General features: G+C 51.2%; 3 protein-coding genes across 3 annotated transcripts; all 3 read left to right on the top strand.

Moving 5' to 3' along the window:
- Positions 1-2,236: 2,236 nt before the first annotated feature.
- MAA_11396 (N-terminal fungal transcription regulatory domain-containing protein) lies at positions 2,237-2,622 on the top strand (the record flags this gene model as incomplete). Its single annotated transcript, XM_011413390.1, has 2 exons — positions 2,237-2,327; positions 2,426-2,622. 2 exons carry the CDS (start codon positions 2,237-2,239, stop codon positions 2,620-2,622), a joined length of 288 nt encoding a protein of 95 aa, XP_011411692.1.
- Positions 2,623-12,520: 9,898 nt separating this feature from the next.
- On the top strand, positions 12,521-14,221 carry MAA_00777 (glycosyltransferase family 2; the record flags this gene model as incomplete). Its single annotated transcript, XM_007818775.1, has 4 exons — positions 12,521-12,639; positions 12,723-13,580; positions 13,644-13,938; positions 14,006-14,221. 4 exons carry the CDS (start codon positions 12,521-12,523, stop codon positions 14,219-14,221), a joined length of 1,488 nt encoding a protein of 495 aa, XP_007816966.1.
- Positions 14,222-20,942: 6,721 nt separating this feature from the next.
- Positions 20,943-22,502, top strand: MAA_00778 (GWT1-like protein; the record flags this gene model as incomplete). The annotated part of the gene is made up of 2 exons (XM_007818776.1): positions 20,943-21,041; positions 21,126-22,502. 2 exons carry the CDS (start codon positions 20,943-20,945, stop codon positions 22,500-22,502), a joined length of 1,476 nt encoding a protein of 491 aa, XP_007816967.1.
- Positions 22,503-23,446: the final 944 nt, after the last annotated feature.

Raw genomic sequence — 23,446 nt, 5'->3', positions numbered from 1 at the left:
GTCAGGACAAGGACCGAGGATGAGAACCAGGACGACAGCGAGATCTTAAAGCAACACCAGCACACGACGGCTAGCCCGGATGGAGAGGCAGACGAAGCACTAATAAGGACTGGAGGCCACAACAAACCGACGAGACTGGGACGCCACCGAGTCCCCCCCAGGTTCCCGCGGCCCAGCTGCGCCGTGGTTGAGCATGGGGGCCTCCGGACAAGGACAGGGGATGGAAATTGAAGGGAACTAATGCTGGAACTGGGCGCACGCTCAGCGCCATCGCCGCCACTACTCCGGACATGCGCCGCACAGAGGGTAGCTGGCCACACACATCAAGCACAGATGAGGAACGGGAGCAAGGCGAGCTCACCCGCAGCAACGCACCCTGGCCGCTTACGACGGCTTGTGCGGCGAAGCGGGTGTTTGGTGAACAACAGATTGGATAGTGCCATGGACTGCCAAGACGAGGATAGCATTCACGACCGGGTTCAGCCTCAGAGGACGCGACCACGGCACGTGGACGACGACGCTGACGGCTATCAGTCAAATCTGTACGGGAGCAAGTCGAATGGGCGTCTTTGGTCCAAAGAGGTGGGCAATGTCTTATCCCTCTCCTGTTTTCAGAAGTACGGAGTCGGTATTCCTCGCATTCGCCTAGCAAATGTACTCCGTCGCTGATCCCACGGTCTAATTAAACACGGAGATACTCCGTATTTTTGGATGGAATCTTCATTAACACATCAAGTGGAGAGACAACGAAACCAGGCTTCAGGTCAAAAGAAAAAATCTGCCCTGGACAAGCATGAAGATCGCGTCTTCTCACGAGTTATTACTATTGCAGCGGCAAATATATCTCAAAATGAAGCCCAAATCTCAGGATTGATGTCACTATGGAGCAGTGAGCCATTGATTCGTCGCCCGGGCTCGCCGTTGCAGGTTCTAGAGTCTTGGCCCTCATCTTGGTTCTGTCTCCTAGCACGCCTCGAGCCACAAATGATGCCTTCTGTGGAGCAGCAAAAGCGTCCCATGAACCTGCGATGGCCTGGCAGATGGGTCCGTCTCATTTGACTTTTGGCTTGAAGCGTAATTGCTCCTGCGTACCGAGCCACGCCGTATGGATGTAGACCTCATCTCGCGACGCGCATTGGATTCCGTAGCTTCTGCTGCTTCCGTAAGAGTCGGAATTGGACAGTGCAAGACGGAGAGGACGCAATAGGGGGTACGGAGCAATATGCCCCTTGTTTCCCTTGGAGTCGTCTTCCGCCGCCTGCATTACGGAGGGGATTTGCGCTATTCTGTCACAAGACAAACCTGCATACGGAGTGCACGGGGTACCAAGTCAGTAAAGGAGTCGCTGGAAAGAGACGCAGGCACACACGTTGCGTCGGCCGTCTCGTCCACAGAGTCAACACATCTCAACTCGTTCATGTACTCCGTGCTTCCAGACTACGATGATGAGTTGACCACGCTCGGGGCGGCGTACATACATGCATACGGAGTACGGGGTATGGCAACAATGCAGGGATGCGATTCTGCTCACCGTTTCGTTTTCCTCTTGTTGCGTTTCGACCCCCTCCCCGTCGCCCCGGCCACCGGGCCCGATCTCTTGACAACTAGGCATCAGAATTGGTGCTAAGACTCGGTCTGGTTAGTTGGCATCCAGAGTTGTGGAATATCCGGCCAAATCCGCACGGCGGTAGTGTATGATATAGTTCTCTTGGACCATCTATTCGTCATGGTGAGCTTGTTGTCCCGCAGACGGAAAACATAAACAGTGGTAGCCTGGTGAAGGCGAAGGCATGAAAACGCTTCCGGCTGCTGCGTTCCTCAGCAACTGCAGATTGTGGCGTTTGAGGAACCAGGAAATGGATGGTGACACCAGGCTCGGCAGCGGCAGTTTCTGATGCAGCGGTCTGGAGTCCCCGTCCTGTGCAGCAAGACATCAGTCTCAACAGTCTGTTTTGTCGAGGTTTTGGAGCCTTCAGATGGCGTCCCAACCAAATTGGACTTGTTACGAAGAATGAAGGGATCTCCTGGCACCGAGAGTCGTTTGTGCCACTGCTCTTGTTTGACTCTTGCCCGCCCCTGCCGTGCTTCTCTCCACATTGTTGCATCTTGAACATCTTCAATACAACACTCTCGTGGCATCGGCTTTGTGGGCGCGCAAGACGTCAACTCCGTACAAAGAACCTATCCCAAAGATGAAATATTTGGTCCTTGTCCACCAGTGTTTGGCACCGCCGCAATGGCCGCCTTGATTGTCTTTGAAACTACACAGTATCCATCCGCTGAGCCGCGGTTTGCATTTCTTGCCGCCTGCGTGGGCAGTTTGCCATGTAAGTGTCACGTCCTACAAATGGCGCATGTCATTTTGTTGGATATATTTACTATTCCCTTGGCAGATACGCTCCACAGCTACAACTCCACAGATAAGGCATGGCAGAGCGCCTCATTACTACGCAGAGGGCTGATATCGAGCGGCGAGGCGAGCAATCGCATGATGCACCTGAACTGAAGCACAACCCGCGCTACTACGCATTTGATCTCGAGATAACAAGGCATGCCTGCGGCTATGGCCATGGCGAGAAAGCCCATCTATCCATGGTCTACGAAAGGGCGCAGACGTTTTGATGTTATTCGTTTTATCGCTCATGCAACGGACACTGGTGACAATCTGTCAGGCTCTGACTTTCAATATCTATCCATTTGGATCTGCAAAAGTGATGCAGACTTGGTGTGACTTCAAAAGGTCAGACATTATCAGGCTTACTGAAAGAATGAACCACAAGAAGATTTCATCCGGCTGATGTCCTTCCCAATCTGGGGGAATACCAAGAAGTACTTCTCCGCATGTACGTACGCATGACTAGTTTATTCATCCACTCACAGTTGAATGATGAGGGGCGGTAGAGAGGCTCGGCGTAAATAGGTCCTGCTGAGCCAACATCTCCTCCATCCCTCGGTGGATGATTTGCTATTTATGGCCGACTGCGAGCGACTACGTAACTAGCCTCGTCACCATCGCATCTATGAACATCAGACAACATGTTTCCCTAGCCAGCCGTTGCGTCGCGGGACGGGCCAAAACAAAAAAGGGCTGAGACACCGCCGGCAGTCAACGCATCCCCATACAACACGTCTCGTCCATGGCAATATCAGCATGGCTCTGGCGATAGCATGAGCAAGACAGTCTGCGAAGCCTTTGTTTGCGGGCTGCCCATTCGACATCGCGTGGCTCGCCTTGCACAGCATTGCAAATGCCTCATCCGAGTCCAACGTGGTGGCGAACAACCAACACATTCAGCCCGCCGCGCCTCATTCGGTGTTTTCCTGAGTCGCCGACTTGCAGACCACCCCCAACATGGTTATTACCCCTCCTTTGCGCAAGGCGCCGCTTGGCTACGCCATGTTCCTTTGTGGTTTTCGTCGCGCCGTCAGTGCGACTGGCGTGGCCGACGCCGGGAACAAAGAGGGCCGACGGAAACGACGGGCCCGGTTGGAAACCAAAGGTTGCTCCAGCTGAAAAGTGTGAGGCCGTTGTATTGTATATGTAAGTCGGTCCTGGTGCGTTTCAGAGCATGTAAGTTACTCCCCTACTTTTTTTGGGAGGTGTCAAGGTGATATTGGGCTGAGCTGGAGGCAGCTGAAGGGCGCGGTTCCGGACACTCGGTACGGCCAATCCAGTAGAAGAGAGGTGCGGTTGAAATCTGGTATTGATTGCCTTGGTTCTAGTGACGGGTAGATTTATCGTGCCCCGAGTGTTTTATAGTTAGAATTGATGTGTTGGGCACGTCTCGCCGGCGTACAAATCGCAAAAGCACACGTCGAGACTTGCAACCAAGTCCATGGCGCGAAATAAGCACCATTGTCGCCCGGCACACTACACATGTCGTAAATTCAGATATCAAGTCCCCGGGGACGAGGCCGCACTTTGCAATACGCCCGCCCGCCCTCCCAGAATAGCGCCTTGCGCGTGGCGCAGTTTGGCGATGATCTGGATGCAGCCTTGTTCCGATACATGGTTGCGGGCCACGGCTCCTTGGCCACCTACCATTAGTCGATATTGAAGAATACTTTTCTTTTCCCTCATCTTTGCCGGTTGTCAGTACTGTTGTGGAAGTTGCAACTCTATAGTAGAGTTGCTGTGAGAGACGTACATGTCTGCATCTTTGGCCTACACAGCGGGCGGGCAAGGCCCTTGTTCCTCAACAGGTGTTTAATGAGAAGACGCAACTTGTCTCGAACCAGCATCGGGTGAAAATACACATTGTGGCCTGCGTGCTTTTATGATGCGCGGCACTGGGCTACGTGGCTGGATTTGGTGTTGCGGCTCTTGTTGAGGACACTTTGGCTGGATATATGGACATCAAAGCCGCATAATTGGCCTTAATTATTGCGATTATGCGAATGTCGAGTTGGGATGCTTGGACTTTGTTTGGCTGAAGAGTCTGATGGATTTACTGCTCTAGGGTATTTGACTTTCGCGGGCTGCATACCGTTGAAAGATCTGTAAACACTACTCGTGGATGGGAATCATGACCCTGAACAGCAAGATGTTCATATCAGTCATTGAATCGAAAGAGATGGATGGGAAAATAAGCAAGCCAACGAACTCAAAGACAAGGCACAGAGCCAGTGTCACTTAATATTGTCTCTGGTCATTGTGGCAGAGGGAGATGTAGTATTTAGAACATAAGTGCCGGTTAACTTGCCCTTGTTGCGACGTTGCTGCAATCTTCTAAACCAACGGCTTTTCGTTTCTCAAGGACTTGAATTCGCTCATTGAAGAGGGCAAGTGGCTGTATTCTAAGCGTCAGACACAAACGACGGGCAAGGCCGAATCCCTGCTGGGAACAATCGTGGTGAAGTCTATAGTATGTATTGGCCCTGTAGCTCAGCTGTGTGGTCCCATCTCCCAGGCCATTTATCTTCGTGTCCAAAGTGTTGATTTGCTGGTTTCTGATGCCCAGTTGCTGTGACTATTGGGCAAGCAATCACTCGCCTACACCGTAGTTTATTGATGGTATACCGACTGGAACACGCGACCTATAAACACTGCTGTGTAAATCAAAACCATGACCTTGTGAACATAGTAAGCTTCGTGAACGTACAGACAAAGTCGGCAGAGGTGAGCTGCCTGCCATGTGAAGAACCGCTAACATTAGCGGCTTATACGTGCAGTATATGAATCGCCTTCCCTTCTTCTCCAAGGTTTCCCTGCTAATTGTCAGTTTTCATGTCAACTTGTCATTATATCGGCAAGAGTTGAGCTCGTGTAAACCTACCCTATACGAGATCAAGATCAAGCCATCATCAGACTAAGATCGAAGCGGCTATTAGATTCTGTGCAAACCTCAGACGCCTCAGTCTGAGGGCGAAAATATTGATGCTGACTATAATAATAAATTGAGTTGCTTGCATTTGAATTATCATGGGAGAAGATATTATAACATCTCGATTACCTCATGATCTTGCAATAAATAGAGGCAATAATACATCAAGTATGCATCCTCTATGCACGACATATGCACCAGGTTATCTCCATCACTAGCTTCGGATTGAATTCTGCAGAGCTCGGTTTACAGGCCCGCCACAGTTTCCTTGATGCGTAGAGATCTTCCCTGACCAAACTCTATACTTGTTGCACTGCATGTCGGGACACATCTCGGCATATATCCTTGCCGGCCCTGAACTTACAAAAACTGGAACGCCCGTTGAAGATGCTGAGAGAGGGAGCGAGGGATATATAACAGGGTTGGAAATGACGAGAGAATTCAGTACAATTGAATCAACCCAATTGAAATACCACTTCTGCCTTGTTCTCGATAGCGCATATAGAAATATCAACTTGCAGAGATGATGACTTCTCAGACCAGTGATTCAGGGAGATATGTATCGTAGATTTACTGCTTGTTTAATGATTCATGTAGAGAGATGAGGTTTCAACAAAGTCCGTTGGATGTCAATCGCGCATTTGCAGTTCTTTTGAGTCCGTTGCAGCTTTATCCTGTGCCAGAGTCTCATGAGCGTGCCAAAGTCTGATTCACCACTGATATTCCGCCGGGGCATCCATGTCAACGCAGCATGAGTGCCGATCACAGACTTCACTAGACATGAGCCGTTTCAACTACCATCGATGCAGGTTTCTGCATTCATTCTTCCCGTTGTCTCTTTCGTCAGTTTCTAGTGCATCTGCCGGGGTTTGTCTGCTAGATACAGAAGTGAGCCGAGTGAGATTCTCCTAAACGGCCAGGATTAGCCAGCTGAACCCTGTACCACTTTCTTTCGCACGCTGCAGGTACGGAATACGCGTGTTGACTCAAGTCTCTGACACGATTAGCAGTCCGAATCTCAGTCTTTGTGGATACTGGAAAGGAAGTCGAGAGCATGAGATTTCTCAGAAAAAGAAGCCGGAGCCCGACAAATCCGATTGACGGTTTCGTGGCAACCAACTTGCAGCTTAACCACAGATCATATCCACCGTAGGAGAAGTAGAGCACATCACCTCACCAGATGAACTGCGGAGCTTCATCTCACCTGTAGTGCTTACGAATTAAACGCATTCAGAAAGTAGCTTCCGCAGCCACAGCCTTAGCATCCACGATTGTTCTGTGACCAGAGCTCTGCAATGAACCAAAGGTCCTCACCCTCAGTTTGAGGTGGCCAGGTTGCGAAAGGGTGCACAGCTTCGGCTGTCTGTGTCCTGAGGATGCAAAAAAGAACCAGTTCCTGAGCCCGGCCCCAAAGCGGCTATCAAGAGACTGCCCAGGAAAGACTGCTGATTATCCGGCAAACCCTCATGTCCAACGCATAATCACGGAAACTGCGTGCCAGCCAGGCAGCCACACTAAATGGAATTGGGTCAGTGTAGAGTCAATTTGAGCGTTTTCATGAGCCTGGTCCTATTGAAGATCTTTGCTGGCTTCACCATGGACTTAATTAGTACAGAATGATGGGACTGGCTGAAGTACGTACATCAAGTTGACATCATTTATAAGTCATCTGAATTCACTAATACACAGCCAACTATTGCCCATCACTGAATGGGAAGTACTGTATCCCAAGCGAGGACAGGTTGGTAAAAATTTCCCATGTATACATACTCATGAAAGCGCGCCAATAAAGCCCGACTGCGTATTAAGATGGCCAGAGATAATATTTCAGCTTCACGAGGTTATGGAGACCATGTGGTGTTCTCAGTTGTTCTCCTTACGACCAAGTGACTAATTTGGTAGCGACCTCATCCTTAACATTTAGACGAGAACCATTTCCACTGGTTTGTCCAGAAGAACCGAATAGCCGCAGTATCCAGCCACCGCCATGGAATTAGCACCCCAGTATTTCTTTGATGCAGCTGTGTAGTGGATTATGGACTGATAGGAGTGGATTTGGTCGCCCGACGTGTCCCCTTCGATGGAGCAAACAAACGAACTTGCAGTGGAGGAGGAATCGCGAAACCCCTGTTCCTACAAGCGGATTCCACGGGTATAATGCTCCGTAGCTGCTTTCATCAGGACTGTTTCTTGCGGATCTCGGCCACTTGGCTGGAGAAGGCACGCGGTACGACCAAGATAACCGTTTATTAATGTATCGTGGACCGTGACTCTGTGTCTGTGACAGCCCCCCACCAACGACACAAAGCTACATATGTACATGTAACAATTGGTCCCACGGAGAAAAGGCTTGGCTCTGGTTCCGTTCGATGTAGAGGATGTCGGGGCTATTGAGAACCCCACACAGTGGTTGCGAGGTTGGTTCATGTTTGTAACAAGTCAAGTTACTCGTCAGGTCTGGGGGTGTCACCAGACTGTGCCAGAAGAATTGCCAGCCGCTGGCCATTGTGAGCAGTAATACTTCGTATGAACAATCCATAATAACTGGTACGACGGCGCAATGGGAGCAAAGATCAACCAAGATGGGCCCTACTCACTGGGCTTTTGCTGTCTTCATGATCCACTAGCGTACGATGCAGGTAGATGCACTAGCAAAGGTCCATGGTTCCAACAGGTCAGCTTACAAGGTTCTGGGATGTTTCGACCTCAAAGAACAGCCGAAAGAGTCGAGTTGCGTCGCGCCTGTTTTGCTGGAATAATAATATGCAAAGTTTCGTGTAGTTCCAAGGTACAAGCCAGATGTCCAAATGTACGTAGAACAAAGGACAAAGCCTTCATCGCCAATCGCGTTGATCTGGGAGGCCCGCCAGGCTGCTTCTTAGGGGAACAAATATATGACACAAACGGCGTGTTAGGTATGGCTAGAGTCTGTCAGTGCTATTCTGATATGTGATTCAATTCGCGTCTCAAGGTGTGCAGAATGGTATTGGATCTTTTGCCACAACGGCTTGCCCAAGCATATAATGAGGAGCACATTAGCGGCTCTGCCGGCGCAAAAGGCTAATTCAGCCGTTATAGATGCGCATTGTTGATGAGCGACAAAGGAGTCTAAACCGGTACAGAAAGGAGACCTGCCATCGTGGAATCTCCAGTGTTGAACTCACGGGTAATGCTCGATGAATTTCACTCTTTTTTGGCGTCGACATTGTGCTGGTGCTCTCTTTATGGTTCGTAGGGAACATAATCACAGGTAGGGGTGCCTCAACTGTTGGACCCTTGGCGAAGGGAATAGCGCGAACTGCAGGATGCATAGTCCTGAACTGAAGCCGGCGGTTGGCTGGTAGTGGTGAGTGGAGGTGTGGGATGATATCCATGCCGTCTCCACGCAGTTCCGAAGCGGCCCGCATGGCCTGTCCTTGGCCCCATTGCTGAAAGAAGTTGCAGAAAGCGAACGAGGTCGTCCTGTCTTCAAACCCGATGAGTCGCGGCTGGACTATCAGAAAGGGTCCCTTGAGCTTGGTGCTGAGTTTTCAGCGGAATTGGATCAACAGGTAGAACATACGCCTCGGGGGAGGGGGTGCAGACCATGGCTGCTGGACGGGGTAATGGCCTAGGATGGGCCTGGAGACTTGACTGGATGGGTAAAATCAAATCAACGCTTGCATCTTGGTGTTTTCCAAGGCTGAGGAGGTTGACTGCTCCAGCCGCGGCGCAGGGCCTGGCTACTCTGGTCAAGCCGCACTTTCCCTCGATGCCCAATTGGCGTGTCTTTGTGGTGATGGAGGCAGGTACTATGGAGTCCCTTTCTTGGTAAACAGGTACACTGCGACTGGCAATTTAAGAAGAGATGGATTTGATCCTCGCCGTCGTTCCAGTCGAGCTGAGTACGTATGTAACTACTTGAAACATCAATTGATCAGCCAACCTTGGAGGCTGGCAGTGCTATCAGACGGAAGATAGCCGACATTGGACCAACAGAATGGGGATCTGGATTCCAAACACCTCGTGCGAACCCCCAATACAAGATGCGCAAGGCACAGGCTCGAGCCAACATGCAGACCTAGCGCGTCAAACACAGATCCGGAGAACATCAGAATAGCAATTCTTGGCTTGATGAAATAGGATATGGTACAGGGTCCTCGTTCGAAGTGTTCCATGGAGGAGAAACTGATCTTCAGCTTGCCATAGCCACGACCCGGTTTTGAGACCCCCCCTCCCTCAGACGGATTCAAAGTATCGAATCGCGCTACGGAGTTCGGAGTACCAATGAGTTCATTTGTAAATGCAAGAACGAACTGTCATGGAGCATTGTCAGTGGCACCCTGACCGAGATAGGCATGATACAATTGTGGTATCCTTGACGTGCTTGCCTAGTCCCTGATGCTCATGTTTTGGCCTCTGATGTCTGTCATGCCTTCATGCAGAAACAGGGTAGGCATCGCATGTTTCCCCCATGTGTGAGCCGCAACAGTTGAAGCCCGAGCGATGCTGGGGATCCATTGCCGGGGGAGGGAGCAGTGGATTAGTGAGTTACTCCGTCCGGAGCACATGCAGCCAATACTGGACAGTGCGGGATGTGCTGTTTCTTTGTCTGATATGGAGTACTTGAGTGGGGAGACGGACATCGACGTCGAGTGGCCCCGAACAGTTTGATCTGCCTCGTCTTGGATATTCTGGAGCTACGAGAGCCAACATATTGACACCTTGGCCACCTTCGGGCTCTTCGAAACCAGCAGTTGACAGTCACCGCTGAATTACGGCACAGTATTTCTTGCAAAGACTGGTTGGGCGTCCCATGGTGGTCAACACGAATATGTGGGCGCATGCGAGGAGACATCCTGCACATATCAATGACCAAAGTGGAGGTGGAATTCGCCTGCAGTACCTGCATGCGAGAGCTGTTGCTTTATGCTCTCTTCCAGAGGCTCTGGTTGGGCAATTCAAACCCTGGTGGTCTCTTTGCCCCCAATGAGAAGTCATGACATGCACGGGGGCTTTGAAAGGTTCAGTCAAGGACGAGAATTTTTTTTTCCCGTTGTCCTTGGTGCTGCACGACTGCAATATTTTCTGACACAATAACACAGCAATAAAAGTTGGGAGAAGTGGCATGGACAACTGCAGCTGGTCCCAATGAGTTAATGCTCCGTCCCAGTGCTCAAATGTTCTTCCTTGCCCCACACCAGGTCAAGGCCTCTCAGCATTTGATGCTACGCGGGCAGGTGTCGCGCCGGTTCCAGCCGCTGGCTGTTGAGATAGAGGCTTCCTTCACCTGAAATGTGGTCGGCGCCAAGTTGGAGTAGTTGGAGAAAATTATGGGGAAAGGCTCCGGCACCAAGGCTTGACCCTGGCTTAGTATTTTATTTGCGGAGTTGATGGCGCATCATGTATGTATGTACATACAATGTAAGCATGAACGGACATATGTATATTATACAGAGAACTGATGAGAGCGGGCCGGTGGTTGTGTTCTCGCAGACAAAGGTAAAAACACGAAAATTGGTGATGGGCGAGTTGACAAGACAAAGAGGAGCGCCGGGCGAGAACCTGATGCACAGCGGGCTCATACACCATCCGACATTTGAAGTTTTCCAGGTCTATTTGGCCGGCTGGGTCTCGGCTCTCAGATGGAGGAGACACGTAGAGACATGAAATCCTGGAAGCGACAAAGACCGCCAGAGTGTTCCAGTTCCGCGTCAGATTCATTGTGCTAGCACGACGAGTGCTTGTTGATGATGCGTCCAACGTATTGGCCTGCCGATGCCGGGTCGATTGACTGCTCCATTGGGACAGGCATTCGCAAAGGGCAGCACTCGACCGGAGCGCAAGGTGAGCATGTTCTGTTGCTCGACGACAACAGCCAAAAACATTGAAGCCAAGGCCACCAGACCAGACATGAACAAATTGAATCCAGCGAGCGCACACGCCCCTCCTCTAGCCGCCGCCAGGCCAGACCCCCCGAGGTCTCAAGCTGGTGCATGTGCCCTAGTGCTCCAACGCCCCCTCCATGTCCATTTGATCCACTGAACGTGCGCATCCTGGCCGCTCAAGCACCAGCCCCATGTCCCATTGTCTGGACTTCCAGATCAAGTCCGGATGGTTCAATCGTTCAATCTCGAGAGACCAGTCGACTTCACGCGCCGCGCTACGACAAACTTGGGTCGACCACTAGTTAGTTGGATGCAGCTCGAGTAGTAGTTTTGTGCTACTCTAGCTACCGTGACTTCCTTCCTCGCACTATATGTACTTGTCGCTCAATTATGGAGTAGCCGAGACTGTCTCTGCCTCTTGTTCGTTCGCGATGCGCAACTAACTGCACATGCATTCGATTTCTGGACCCTCTCTTCTTCTCCATGCCCATGCATGACATGGTGGAATCGAGGCACCCTCACGGCAACATCCCGGTAGTCATATCTGTTGTTGCTCCATCTTGTCTTTATATCTGTAACCTTGTCCCCGGCGGCGCGCCATGCAAAGCCGTTCATTGCACCAGTGCTTTCAATGAACCGTATAAGACATACCTCAGGACAGATTCACTGAGCCCTTCTTTTTTTCCTTCCCTCTCGTTTCTCCTTGCTTCTATTGTTTGTTCATTTGCTGTATCTGCTGTATCTCTAAAATAGGAACCTTTCCCTTCAAGCTCGTTTTCCGACTTTGTACATTGTACATTGGTTGCAAAAAAAGAAGAGGAAAAAAAAGAAGAAAAAAAGAAAAAAAGAGTGCTCGCATATATCTTGCCAGTACTCGAGGTCTGTCCATGTCATGGGAAATACAGTTCTGTTATTATTTACATCGGTTCCTCTTTTGCAAACAAACCCTCTCGTTTTATTTTGCTCCATATAAAATAATCCAGTGGGCAAGACACGCAGGCCTGTGAAGCTCGGTTGAAGCATTGGCTTGTCCAACATCTCTGGCCGTTCACCTGCTCCTTCCAAGCTGTGAAAACTCGCCTCAGCTCGCGTGTGTGCAGTGATTCCGAGCTCCAAATTCCTATATATTTGGCTGCTCTCGCAGGGCTTTTCTTCGTATTTTGGCATCTCTCCTCCAGATCGGATGATTAGGGATACGAAAACCACATCGGCAACGGCAACGGCAACGGCAACAGTCAAACCTCGGCCTCTGCTCACTTCTTTCCACTTCGAGCCCCAGCATCCTTTCAAACGTCCCCCTACCTCGGGGTAGCAAATTCGATATCTACCATGGAAACCCATTTTGGGAACCTGCCAATGCGCCTTTGTGGTGTGCTTGTGCCGTCCCTTCCCTCGTTTGACTTCTTGAACTCGACCACATTCTGGGCCTATCTTTTTTGGATCTTGTGGTAAGTCACTTCAATCTTCCACCTCCCCCTCAACCTTTTCGGCTTTTTTGCAAACATTGAGCTGACTACCCGTCATTTAATAGGCTCCACCGCTACGTGAGACTTCTCGTTCACTGCCTGAGTCACTGGACCTACAAATCGAAGCCCCTTCCCGCCAACCCAAAGTATACCAACCAGGATGTGACGGTGGTGGTTCCTACAATTCACGACAATCCCGAGGAATTGAAGCCTTCTCTCAGCAGCCTTCTCGCCTGCAACCCAGCCTGTCTTTATCTCGTGACGCCCTATGACAAGTTCGAAGCATTGAAAAAGGCGGCAGAGCAACTCGGGGTCAAAAATGTTCAGGTCCTCTCAAATACCATCGCAAATAAACGGCGGCAGCTTTGCGAAGCAATTCCCAGTATCGAGACTCCAATCACCGTACTGGCTGATGACGATGTGACGTGGCCTAGCAAGATGCTCACCTATCTCCTCGCCCCGTTCGAGGACGACAAGATGGGTGGTGTTGGGTCTTGCCAGCGAGTGAAGCGCGTGTGGTATGAACCTTGGTCAACGCGCATTTGGAATTGGCTTGGTGCCGCTTACATTGAACGCCGCAATTTCGAGATTACCGCCACGCATAACATTGACGGAGGAACTTCGTGCATGTCTGGCAGGACTGTAGCGTATCGGACGGAAATATTGAAGGGCCATGATTTTCTTTCCGAATTCCAGAACGAAAAATGGGGGGAAGGCACTCTCAACACTGACGATGATAACTTTATTACACGCTGGCTTGTGAAAAATAGATGGAAGACCTGGATCCAATATGATCCAGAATGCGAGCTGGAAACTACTCTTGAGAATAACATGGAATTGTTTGTCTTACAATGTATTCGCTGGGCTCGCAGCAACTGGAGAAGCAACTGGACCAGTCTGTTTATAGAGGGACATGTTTGGAAGTAAGTCTATGCCAGATGCTCAGGCTTTCAGGGCTTATGCTAACTACGTGTCAATCAATCCAGACAGCAAATGTGGTGTACATATGCGCTTCACATTGCCACCTTCACTTCTCTTGCCTTTCTTGTCGACCCGCTTCTCCTCTTGTCGTGTTGGCAGGCCACAGCCGACTGGGACACGGCACAGCGGGAACGCGCATTCTGGGCTCAATTCATTTTCATGTTCGGCTTTACCAAAGTAGTCAAATTGGTTGGCTTGTTCAAGCGGAATCCCAGCGACATTGTCTTTCTGCCCGTATCAATTATTTTTGGATACTTCCATGGACTCATTAAGATCTACGCTCTCCTTACTCTTCGTACGGTATGTGGGAAAACATCACTCATCACACTTTCGCTGAACTGGAAGCATAGCTAACGATAATTTGAAGACTACATGGGGCAGTAGACCTGATGGTGACACCAATAACGACTCTCGCCTCCAGCCCATCCCCAAACCGTCGGAGTATGTGGCGTCGCCCAAGACCAAGGAACACTCAGATCTCACGGCCTCCAGTGCCTCTGGTATCTCTGATGGCTTCAAGATCCGCCAGAAGGTATGGGGTTTTTTGACGCGCCAACAACCAGAGGATCTGGGGAAAATCTGACTAGGCCGTTTACGATGCGGAAACGCCTTCGCCCTGGAATATTTTGGCCGGGTCCGAACGTACACATAGGTGACGCGGCTCTGACTTGCCAAAACTTGGAGGCTAATCTAATGAAGGACGGATAATATACGCCTGATGATTTTTCTTCTCTTATCACCCGGAAACGCCATATAGCAAATGGTCATGTACTTTTGTGTTGTTTATAAACAGTCTGCAACTCGTTGCCACACTGGGGACATAGGGATTACAGAACTCTGCCTCTGGCAACCTAACTGGCGTTTTTATTCACCTTTACTTCTTCTTCTATTTCTGTACTTGATAGAAGAGGTCAATCTGAGTTTTGCACTGTGTTCATATGCATTTGGCTATGAACTTTTCTATTTTGTTTTCCTTAGGACGGGAGCGAGGATCGATGGTCTTTTAGAGGGTTCGGCACAGAAAAGTTCTTGATTTTTTTCTTCGATAATGCAATGGTTATGGTATAGGAGGGAAAAGATTGGGGTGTGGGGAAACGACTGCGTTTTGCTGTTATTTCTTTAGTCTGTGGTTGATGGCTGTTCTCGGCCAGCCATCACGACAGCAAATTTCACAGCTCTTGGTGAGCATTTTGGTTGTGGAAAGCGATAGGCTCAGATGAGGGTTTGGAACATGAGACTCATACGGTGGTGTCCCTAATGTCGCGCGTGGCTGATGGGCACTGAAGCAACTATTTTTCATTCTTCGAGGCAAACCATTAGCGACTGGTGCAGGAATGCAGGAACATAATTTAATTCTTGAATGAAATCAGCACCTCTTCTAGATACTTGACTAAGGCTGATTACACTCCACACGTAGATACGATAGTGGCCACGGCCTAGCAAAGTGATGTATGAGATCATTGGACAGGCAGTGTGCATGGATGTACAGATCTCGATGCTGCGAGTGTGTAGCACGACCTTGAATGAAGGCCGGTACCCAGCAGCGTCTGCACCTGTTGCTTTTGTTGCATCCGCTCCAGATGCAAATGCCAGCATCCGAGTATCCGCGCATGTATGATGACTTCAGCTTGTGGGCCGACATGAACGAGGCGCGGGCAGGCAAGCAGAGAGCTCTCGAGCGTTTCGTACAACATTTTGCGTATGTAACGCTGATTTTTGAGGTCCCTTTGAATCTTGGTCATCAACCAGGCTCCTCCTGTATTATGTGTTGCATAGATACCAAACTGGGAAGGTACGCAGGGATCTCTCGAATGATGACGTTTGTTACCTATAGCATGCTACTATGGAGTTGGTACTCACAACCACTACTCAGCTCGAGGATAGAGAAAGTCAGGCAGGAGTATGAGTGATGGGTATTTCCATGGCGCCCAGAAACTCTCAATGTCCATGTCATCATTTCGAGGGTCAATTATTCACTACGGCCATTGCCCAAGGGCCAAGGCCCCGCGGCTGAGCTGGCAGCTTCGACACAACGCGCTTCGTACAATGTATAATACGTACAACGCAATGCAATCCACATGACTTTGCAAACCAAATAAGACGAGTTGGATCCGAAAAAGGTTGGTGGCAGCCTCTGGGGTCTGTGGGGCCGTGGCCATGGTCGCTAGCTAATGCAGGTATGTCGAGACACTTGCTTGTCACGGCCCCAAGAGCTGCACCACATGTTTGTCTGGCATTTCTGCAGGTCGAACCTTGAATTGATGCATGCAGGTGGCTTGCAACACGGGTATGGCAAAGGTTGCCGATACATGTGCCGCCATGTGAAGGAACAGTCGAGGAGGTTTCGGAGACCTCTATTGCTGTACAAGACTGTCGTGTTTACGCCTTGATGCATTGCGCCAAAGTGCAAATACGGGATGTGGACGGCTCAAACAGACCTTGAAAAAAAAAAGACAGTCGAATGAGCATTTCTACTCAAGCAAGGGTTTCAGCCCAAATTAGTTCGTCTTGGTCGTGCAGAAGAGTAGATGCAGGTCCACCGCGGTATGGGGAAGACGGAGAAGGAGAAGAACCAGGAGAAGACGGTTCGACAAGGAACAGACGAGATGCGGCAAGGCAGGCTCTGATCCATGACCAAGACGCCGCACAAATGGCCCCTGGTGGAATCGAAACCAGTTCCATGGTCGGCGAGCTCTCGCGATGTTGGGGGAGCGGAGGTGGGTACTTGCACCCTGAGCTTGGAGGCAGATGGGGATGAGGACCAGGGGACTCGTTGACGGAGAATAACAGAGAGACAATTTGCTGCCCCAGATGTCGAGATGTCGAGTTGTGGATGCACACGCCCCCTCCTTCGTTGCCCCATGCGGCCATGCCCCCTGACCCTTGTCTCTACCCCTCACCACCAGCCTTCCCTCTCCACACCCCTTCCGATAAGCCCCCGTGTTCCTCTACATGGGCTCTATCGAACTCTTTTGCTTCCCAGCGCATTTCGATGCCTGATACTGACTTCTGAACCGGTTCCAAGCAAATGCGACCCATCAGGTGTCCATTGGACGACGCGTCCGCCAGCGGGCATCGGGGTTCGAGAGATGGCCCATGCTCCCTGGTGAGTCCTTATTACTGCCCTGTTCCCCGGCCGTGAGCAAGACAATAACTTCCTCAGCGGCGTCCCAAGACCGAGACAGGCGGAGGCGGCCGATGACCGTTGCGGGCTGCGGCTAGCCACAGGTTAGACTAGTCACTGGACTTGTTCTTAAAGGCCACTTGGCTCAAAGTTACGACGCTTGATTGCAAATGGCGCCATTACACGATGGTACGTAAGCAGCAAGATTGTTTGGCCGCCGCGACCTTTGGCTCTCGTGATGGGCACATCGTCCTCGTCCACCAAACAGCTACCCCATAATATCTTCACAGTACATTGCTCACAGTATGGAGCACCCTCGTCACCCCCGTCAGGCATCTCAAAACGGGTCATCCCTAGCTCGTTGCCGCTGGGGATCCTCCACCCTCTGTGCGTTTACAGCCAGAAACTGTGGACAGTGTCCGTGTGCGCAGAGACTACTGGGAAAACCCATGATATGGACTCGAGTGGTAGTCGAACAGGTGACAGGGAGCTCTGGCCCGCGCTTACCCCGGGCAACAAGCTGTCCAGGTCGAAAAAAGATAGATCGTCGTCCAATCTGTCTCGATTTAATGTGAACTCCGGTGGTTTTCAAATGCGGCATGGTTTGAGGCAACTTGACGCCTGTAACTCAACAGGGCGCTTTGACTGAATCGTTGGCCACTCGAAGCGCTGGGTAGCCTCGAATTTAACCAGGACAAAAAAGAACGAAACCACTCCCCCACACACAGATTCTGTCGAGCCGTGTGCTCGAATTATTGTACGTACTCCCGTACATCCATTTAATATTGTACAATACGAACTATTGGGTCCGCATTTAACAGTAATATAGCGCTTACCTTTGAGCGAATCTATAGGCGCCGTTCCGTCCAAGGTGGAAAGCCGATGGCTCGCGTGGCACATCTCCACAAGATGTTGAGCCATTTCGTTCCGGGCAAGAAGACGAAGTATCACTTTCATGGCCACCTGGTGTTTCTGTGGGCCATTTACGCCTTCGCACCAGTACGGAGCACAGGAGTGTCAGATCAGCCGCTGCAGACTTTGTAAGCTCGGGACGAAGCGAACAAAAAGCAAGCGTTTGATCCTAACTACTTCCCAAGTAGGAAAGTGGCACAAGATGCTGGAATCGGATCTGGGGCATCGGCAAAGAAAAAAAGCAAAACCAAGGAGAATGGCTTGCTACCAGGTATCCTCGTGAGAGTCTGGATGGAAGCGTCCTGAGACATGACAACAAGGCAAAAATACCAAGAGTCATTTCTACTAGTCTGCAGGACAAGTGTGCGCCGACCCGGACTATTTTCATTCAACTCTAGGCTTTTCAGGCTAATTTCTGCTGACGCCAGGGTCCCGTTGTGTCTTTGCGCGATTCCTGGCCAGATCGCAATGTGGGGAAGTAGGCTGGTCATGGTGTTCCCATGCACGCCCTTGAAGACACGGATCTATCATCGCTAACAGAAGGTGAGCTTGCAGGGATCTACTTGCCATTTTAACGGGCCGTGATTGGAAAGGTTTTGTATTGGTCTTTTGCAAAGACCATAGTGCTTACAATCTCGATTTCACTGTGCCTGGGCAGCACCCTCTGTATCGACGGCAAAGTGCAAACGCTTCACACCTATTCTAGGAGCTGTGCGTCGTGATGAGATTGGCTAAGAAAAATTGTTTACTATCTGGTGCAGCCGATTAATGCATTGTTTTTTTTTTTTTTTCCAAAAGGGATTCGACAAATCCTCTTTGCGCAAATGTTGATGCGGGACTAGGCGCTATGACAGAATCGTTCGGTTGAAACGCCGCGAAGCACGGCAGTGGCCAGCCGCGGCAACCGTGGCAGCCGCAGTAGCCGCATTGTCAATCTGCGAATTCATTGTCGTCTTCAGAGAGGTATGACGCTCATTGCAACGCGTTTGGAAGGTGTCAGTACCAGCCGTGAACTTTTGCGACTCAGCAATGCTGGCGTGAGATGAAGAAAATGTCTACCAAATATTGTGGAGCGCATAGAAATCACCCAATGTCTCTGGCGGGCTCAGATTTATCGGCTCAGCGGCTTTATATGGTTGTGAGAGACGTGTCGTATGCGGTACACCCCGACGCAGATGCCCGGTAATTTGGCCAATGGACTTGTACAAGAAGAGGGTATTCATAACCATGCCCAGGAGCACAGAAGGCAAAATGGCGAACTATTTATTTAGCCATGCAGAAAAACCCTTGGTTTCACGTCCGGGGTTGCCTCAGACTTGATTATACCTATGCTGACCCGAGGTATGTGCCCTCGGCCCACGAAGACTCACCTCAAGATCTCAAGAGCTGTCTCCGCAGTAGGGCAACTCAAAGATACCCGTCAGTGTTGATTGTGCCGTCCAGCTCAAGGGCCGGGGCCAGTGCTTGCGAAGCTGAAATTCTGTCAGAAACGACAAGATGTCGAGGTGGTGCCGTCCTTGCCATCATTCGATTGCATGTCTGATTCGTTTCCTCTTATCCAAGCGCAACAGTCGGTTGTCTTGGCACAATAGGTGGGGAGTGGCATCACATGCGAGGGAGTTTGGTCCTCTAACCCATCACAGCAAGACATGTTGGCTGCATGCAAATGATATTGGATGCTACGGAATATGAACATGATAAATTACAGTACTAGACGACGAACCAAAGGCCACAGATGCCGTGCTGGCAACAAAACCGGCGCTTTGTGCGGAGCACATCTGGTACTCGAGTACCTCGGCAGGGTTTGTACCTACCTAGTACCTACATACTTGGTAGGTACGGAGTGTGTAGGTATACATATATACATATACCAAGTCTGCTTGTCTCGGACTGTATTAGAGGGAACAGCAAACAAGAGGAGGAACCAACGTCTCCATAATAGGGATATCTCCAGCGATACCGGCTGAGTATTGATGCCTATGGCCCACAAAGAAAGGGACAATTGTCTATCTGCAGCAAGAAGACACGAAATTTTGAGCATTTCCAAGCCACGCCGGCATAAGTAGCAGTGGGCTTGTGTGTGTGCTTTCACCTTGCCGTGTTTCGCCAAGGGCTTCATCCCAAGTAAGAAATGGAATACATACTCGACTTTTGTACATGCGGCATCATGGAGCACATCGGGCTTGGGTGGCCAGTTCCACCACCGCCCGCGCGTCGTGTATTCTCCATCAACGCCCCCTTTCTGAATCGCTTGATTGTGTCTATGTGCGTGTTGGTGTGGTAGGCCCGCACAAGCCCTGCAGAAATGCATCTTCTTGGAAAAAGCTTGGCCTGACTCTACCCGAAAGTACTCCGATGCATGTACTGTATGTAGGCTCAGCTTGGTCTCGGGATTGAGAGGGAGACCACAAGGACCATGGCTAGTGACCCTACTGCCTAGCACCCATGTGCCGAGATGGACTGGCAAGATGCTGCATGCCGTATGATGCGAGCTGACTAGTGTCTATCCATGCGACTTGATTGTCCGGAATGTGAGGGTTTGCAGTTAGCACCGTGTTCTCGTCATGGGAGACGGTGAGGCTTGAAGCACATCCATGTTGGGTACACATGCATGTTTAAATGGTGCGAGGCTAATGCTGAGAAACTTGATGGACGGATTCTGCGATGCGGCCAGCTAATCAACGAAACGAGATATCGCGAATGTTATGTAAATCTCTCCGTGCGACGAAGCAGTTAATAGTACCTGGTCGTAACCCTAGATATGGGTTTGAGACCCTGCGCCTTGCAAGTTTGTGCACCTTTACCCCAGAAGGAACCCCGAATTGGGTCCACGGCTCCACTGCTTGGTTTTGTAAAGGCAAAAGGACAATATCAATATAGCAATTAGACCCCAATACTACTACCAATTTCCGCCTTGATATAATATACAATCCAGGAGCGCCGTCGACGACTGCCAAGCACCAACCCTAATGCTGCTGCCGTTCAGTACTCCGTACATTAACGCTGCCCAGCCACACGGCCCCTCCCGCGCCACAGAAACACCCCCATCACAGCTAGTCATTGGCCAGCTTACGCCCGGTGCGAAATGACCCCACTCCGGACGCGCATGGAGCTACTGACGCCTCAACACCACGAGGCTGAAGGGGCAGTCAAGACCAGCAATCCGCAAAAGAAAGAAACAGTCTGTCCTCAACCGCCATTGCGCGCCACGGCCACCACCACCTTGCCCCCTTTCTCTGTAATAATGCGTCTTTAACGCACCGGCGCAATGTCTAAGCAGAGCTACAAACAGCAAAAGGAGGACTTTGTGTCCAACCTCTCGGGCGGTTCCGTGCCCGAGATAGCTGCCGTCACGGCCGTTGTACCCGTTCGTTTCCTCCGTGCTTTCTGAGCGTGTCCCAGGCCATAGCATCCATTGTTCCTGACAAAATGTACCATGAAAAAAAAATAGGTTGCTATTCTGCTGTGGTCTGCCCTCCAAGCTCGCCAATCCTTCTTCAGGCCGTACACGCCGCTCTCCTATACCGTCGACTTCCTCCTCTGCGTGGGCGCATTCCTCCTCGCGACGACGCTCTACGCCAGCACGCCCGTCCTCCTGATCCTCTTCCTCCTCGCGCCCGTGGCATCCGTGTACATGCTCCCCGCGCAGACGGCCCGCAAAAAGAAGCCGATTGTTCCGAGGGATGGCAAGAACGCGGCGCGGCCGCTGGACGTGTTGCCGGCCAAGCCGTTCCTCACGTCGTACCGCGGCGCAATGATGGTGATGACGTGCGTGAGCATACTGGCCGTTGACTTTCGCCTGTTTCCGCGGCGTTTCGCCAAAGTAGAGACGTGGGGGACGAGCCTGATGGACATGGGCGTGGGATCGTTTGTCTTCACCGCGGGCGTGGTCGCCGCGAGGCCCGTCTTGAAGGAGCGAGCCTCGGGGAAGAGCATGTCGCTGGTCAAGCGCCTCGTCTACTCGGCCAGGCACTCGGCCCCGCTGCTGGTGCTGGGCGTCATCCGCCTCCTCAGCGTCAAGGGGCTCGACTACGCCGAGCACGTCACCGAGTACGGCGTCCACTGGAACTTCTTCTTCACCCTGGGCTTCCTGCCGCCCTTTGTGGCCGCCTTCCAGGCCGTCCTGCGATATGTGCCCTCGTACGCGGCGCTCGCGCTCCTCGTCGGCGGCGTGTACGAGGTGCTCCTCGAAAACACGGCGCTCAAGGCGTACATCCTCACCGCGCCGCGGACGGACCTGCTCTCCATGAACCGCGAAGGCGTATTCAGCTTCTTCGGCTACCTGGCTATTTTCCTGGCTGGCCAAGACCTGGGCATGTTCATCATCCCGCGCGCCATCAACCCGCGCAGCAAGGCCACGCCCGGAACGCAGCGTAACACGCTGCTCATGACCATTGCCGTCTGGGCTGCCATCTGGTCCGCGCTGTACTATCTCTGCACCGGCTACTCGTTCGGCCTGGGCCTCGTCGTCTCCCGCCGGCTCGCGAACCTCCCCTACGTGTTGTGGGTGGCGTCCTTCAACACAATCCAGATCTTTGCGTGCTGCCTCATCGACACCGTTTTCTTCCCGGCGACTTACAATGCCACCGATGGCAGGACAGAAAGGGAGGCAAATGAATTTGCCACGAGTAGGGTGCTCAGGGCGTTTAACAGGAACGGTCTGGCGGTGTTCTTGGTGGCGAACCTGCTCACGGGGTTGGTGAATATGACGGTCAGGACGTTGGATGTCGGTCCGTCAGTAACAATGGCCGTGCTGTTGGGATACATGGGTGTTGTGACGGGGTTTGCCGTCCTCTTGGATATGTACGATGTTTCTGTAAAGCTGTGATGAATGGGCGGTGGATAATACATCAGTTGCGCTCGCGTGGATTTCGAACCGTGGTGGTCGCATGTTGGTGAATCATCTGTCATGAAGCTACGTTTTGACCGACTCGAGAGAATTGCCGCCGTGTTGGAACATGTAGCGCCACCGGATGGCCAGGCGCGGCATTGTTGAAGAACAACATTGAAGGCACATACATTTTCTGGTAGCTATGGTTGTGTATTCTATGGTTTGCGACATTTCAAATTAACGGCATCGGTGCTAGAACATCCTGAAGGGGAGCTCTGATTCATCCCGCTTCAAAAAGCCCCTGGATAAATCCTAGGGAATGGTGCATTGTTTGGGCCGGGGAATAGAAAGCAAAAAATCAGACACCAACTTGCCTTGCGACAACGCAGCAAACTGTACGTATGGACGCCTTGCACAGCTTCTAACAATCCTGGCGATGCTTGGAAACCCATGACCCCGCGATTCTAAAAGAATAGGGTTGATAGCACGAGCACCGCTCTACGACATGCAATACTCGTGGTCGCCAACGGGCGATGCTCACTAAACTATCCATCTCGAGACATCGCGTTCCCGACTTTACGGCTTCTTATCCGGAGCCGTCCTTGAGTACGCTTTCATCCCAACTCGTGTTTCAAGATATACGCTATCTGTGTATCGAGGAATGGCAGCACTGAACCTCGGAGACGAGTTGGATGGTCCTGAGCCTTCTGCTCCGCCAACCACTGCACCTCGTAGCCATCCGGTCTGCGAGACAGTACGGCAATGTCCTATCAGTTCACTTAACAGACGGATGACAAGATACAGCTACAGTTATATGTGAGTTGGTGTCCAACATATATACATTGATGTCGGATTCCATCACCGAATGGGGCTACTGACAGCAACGACTGAGCCTCTCATTACACAGATGGCCACACAGTATAAAACAGCCCAAGGCCATG

Source organism: Metarhizium robertsii (genome assembly GCF_000187425.2).
Source record: "Metarhizium robertsii ARSEF 23 chromosome Unknown MAA_Scf_7, whole genome shotgun sequence".
Classification (NCBI taxonomy): domain Eukaryota; kingdom Fungi; phylum Ascomycota; class Sordariomycetes; order Hypocreales; family Clavicipitaceae; genus Metarhizium; species Metarhizium robertsii.
This window is presented reverse-complemented; position numbering and strand designations above follow the sequence as displayed.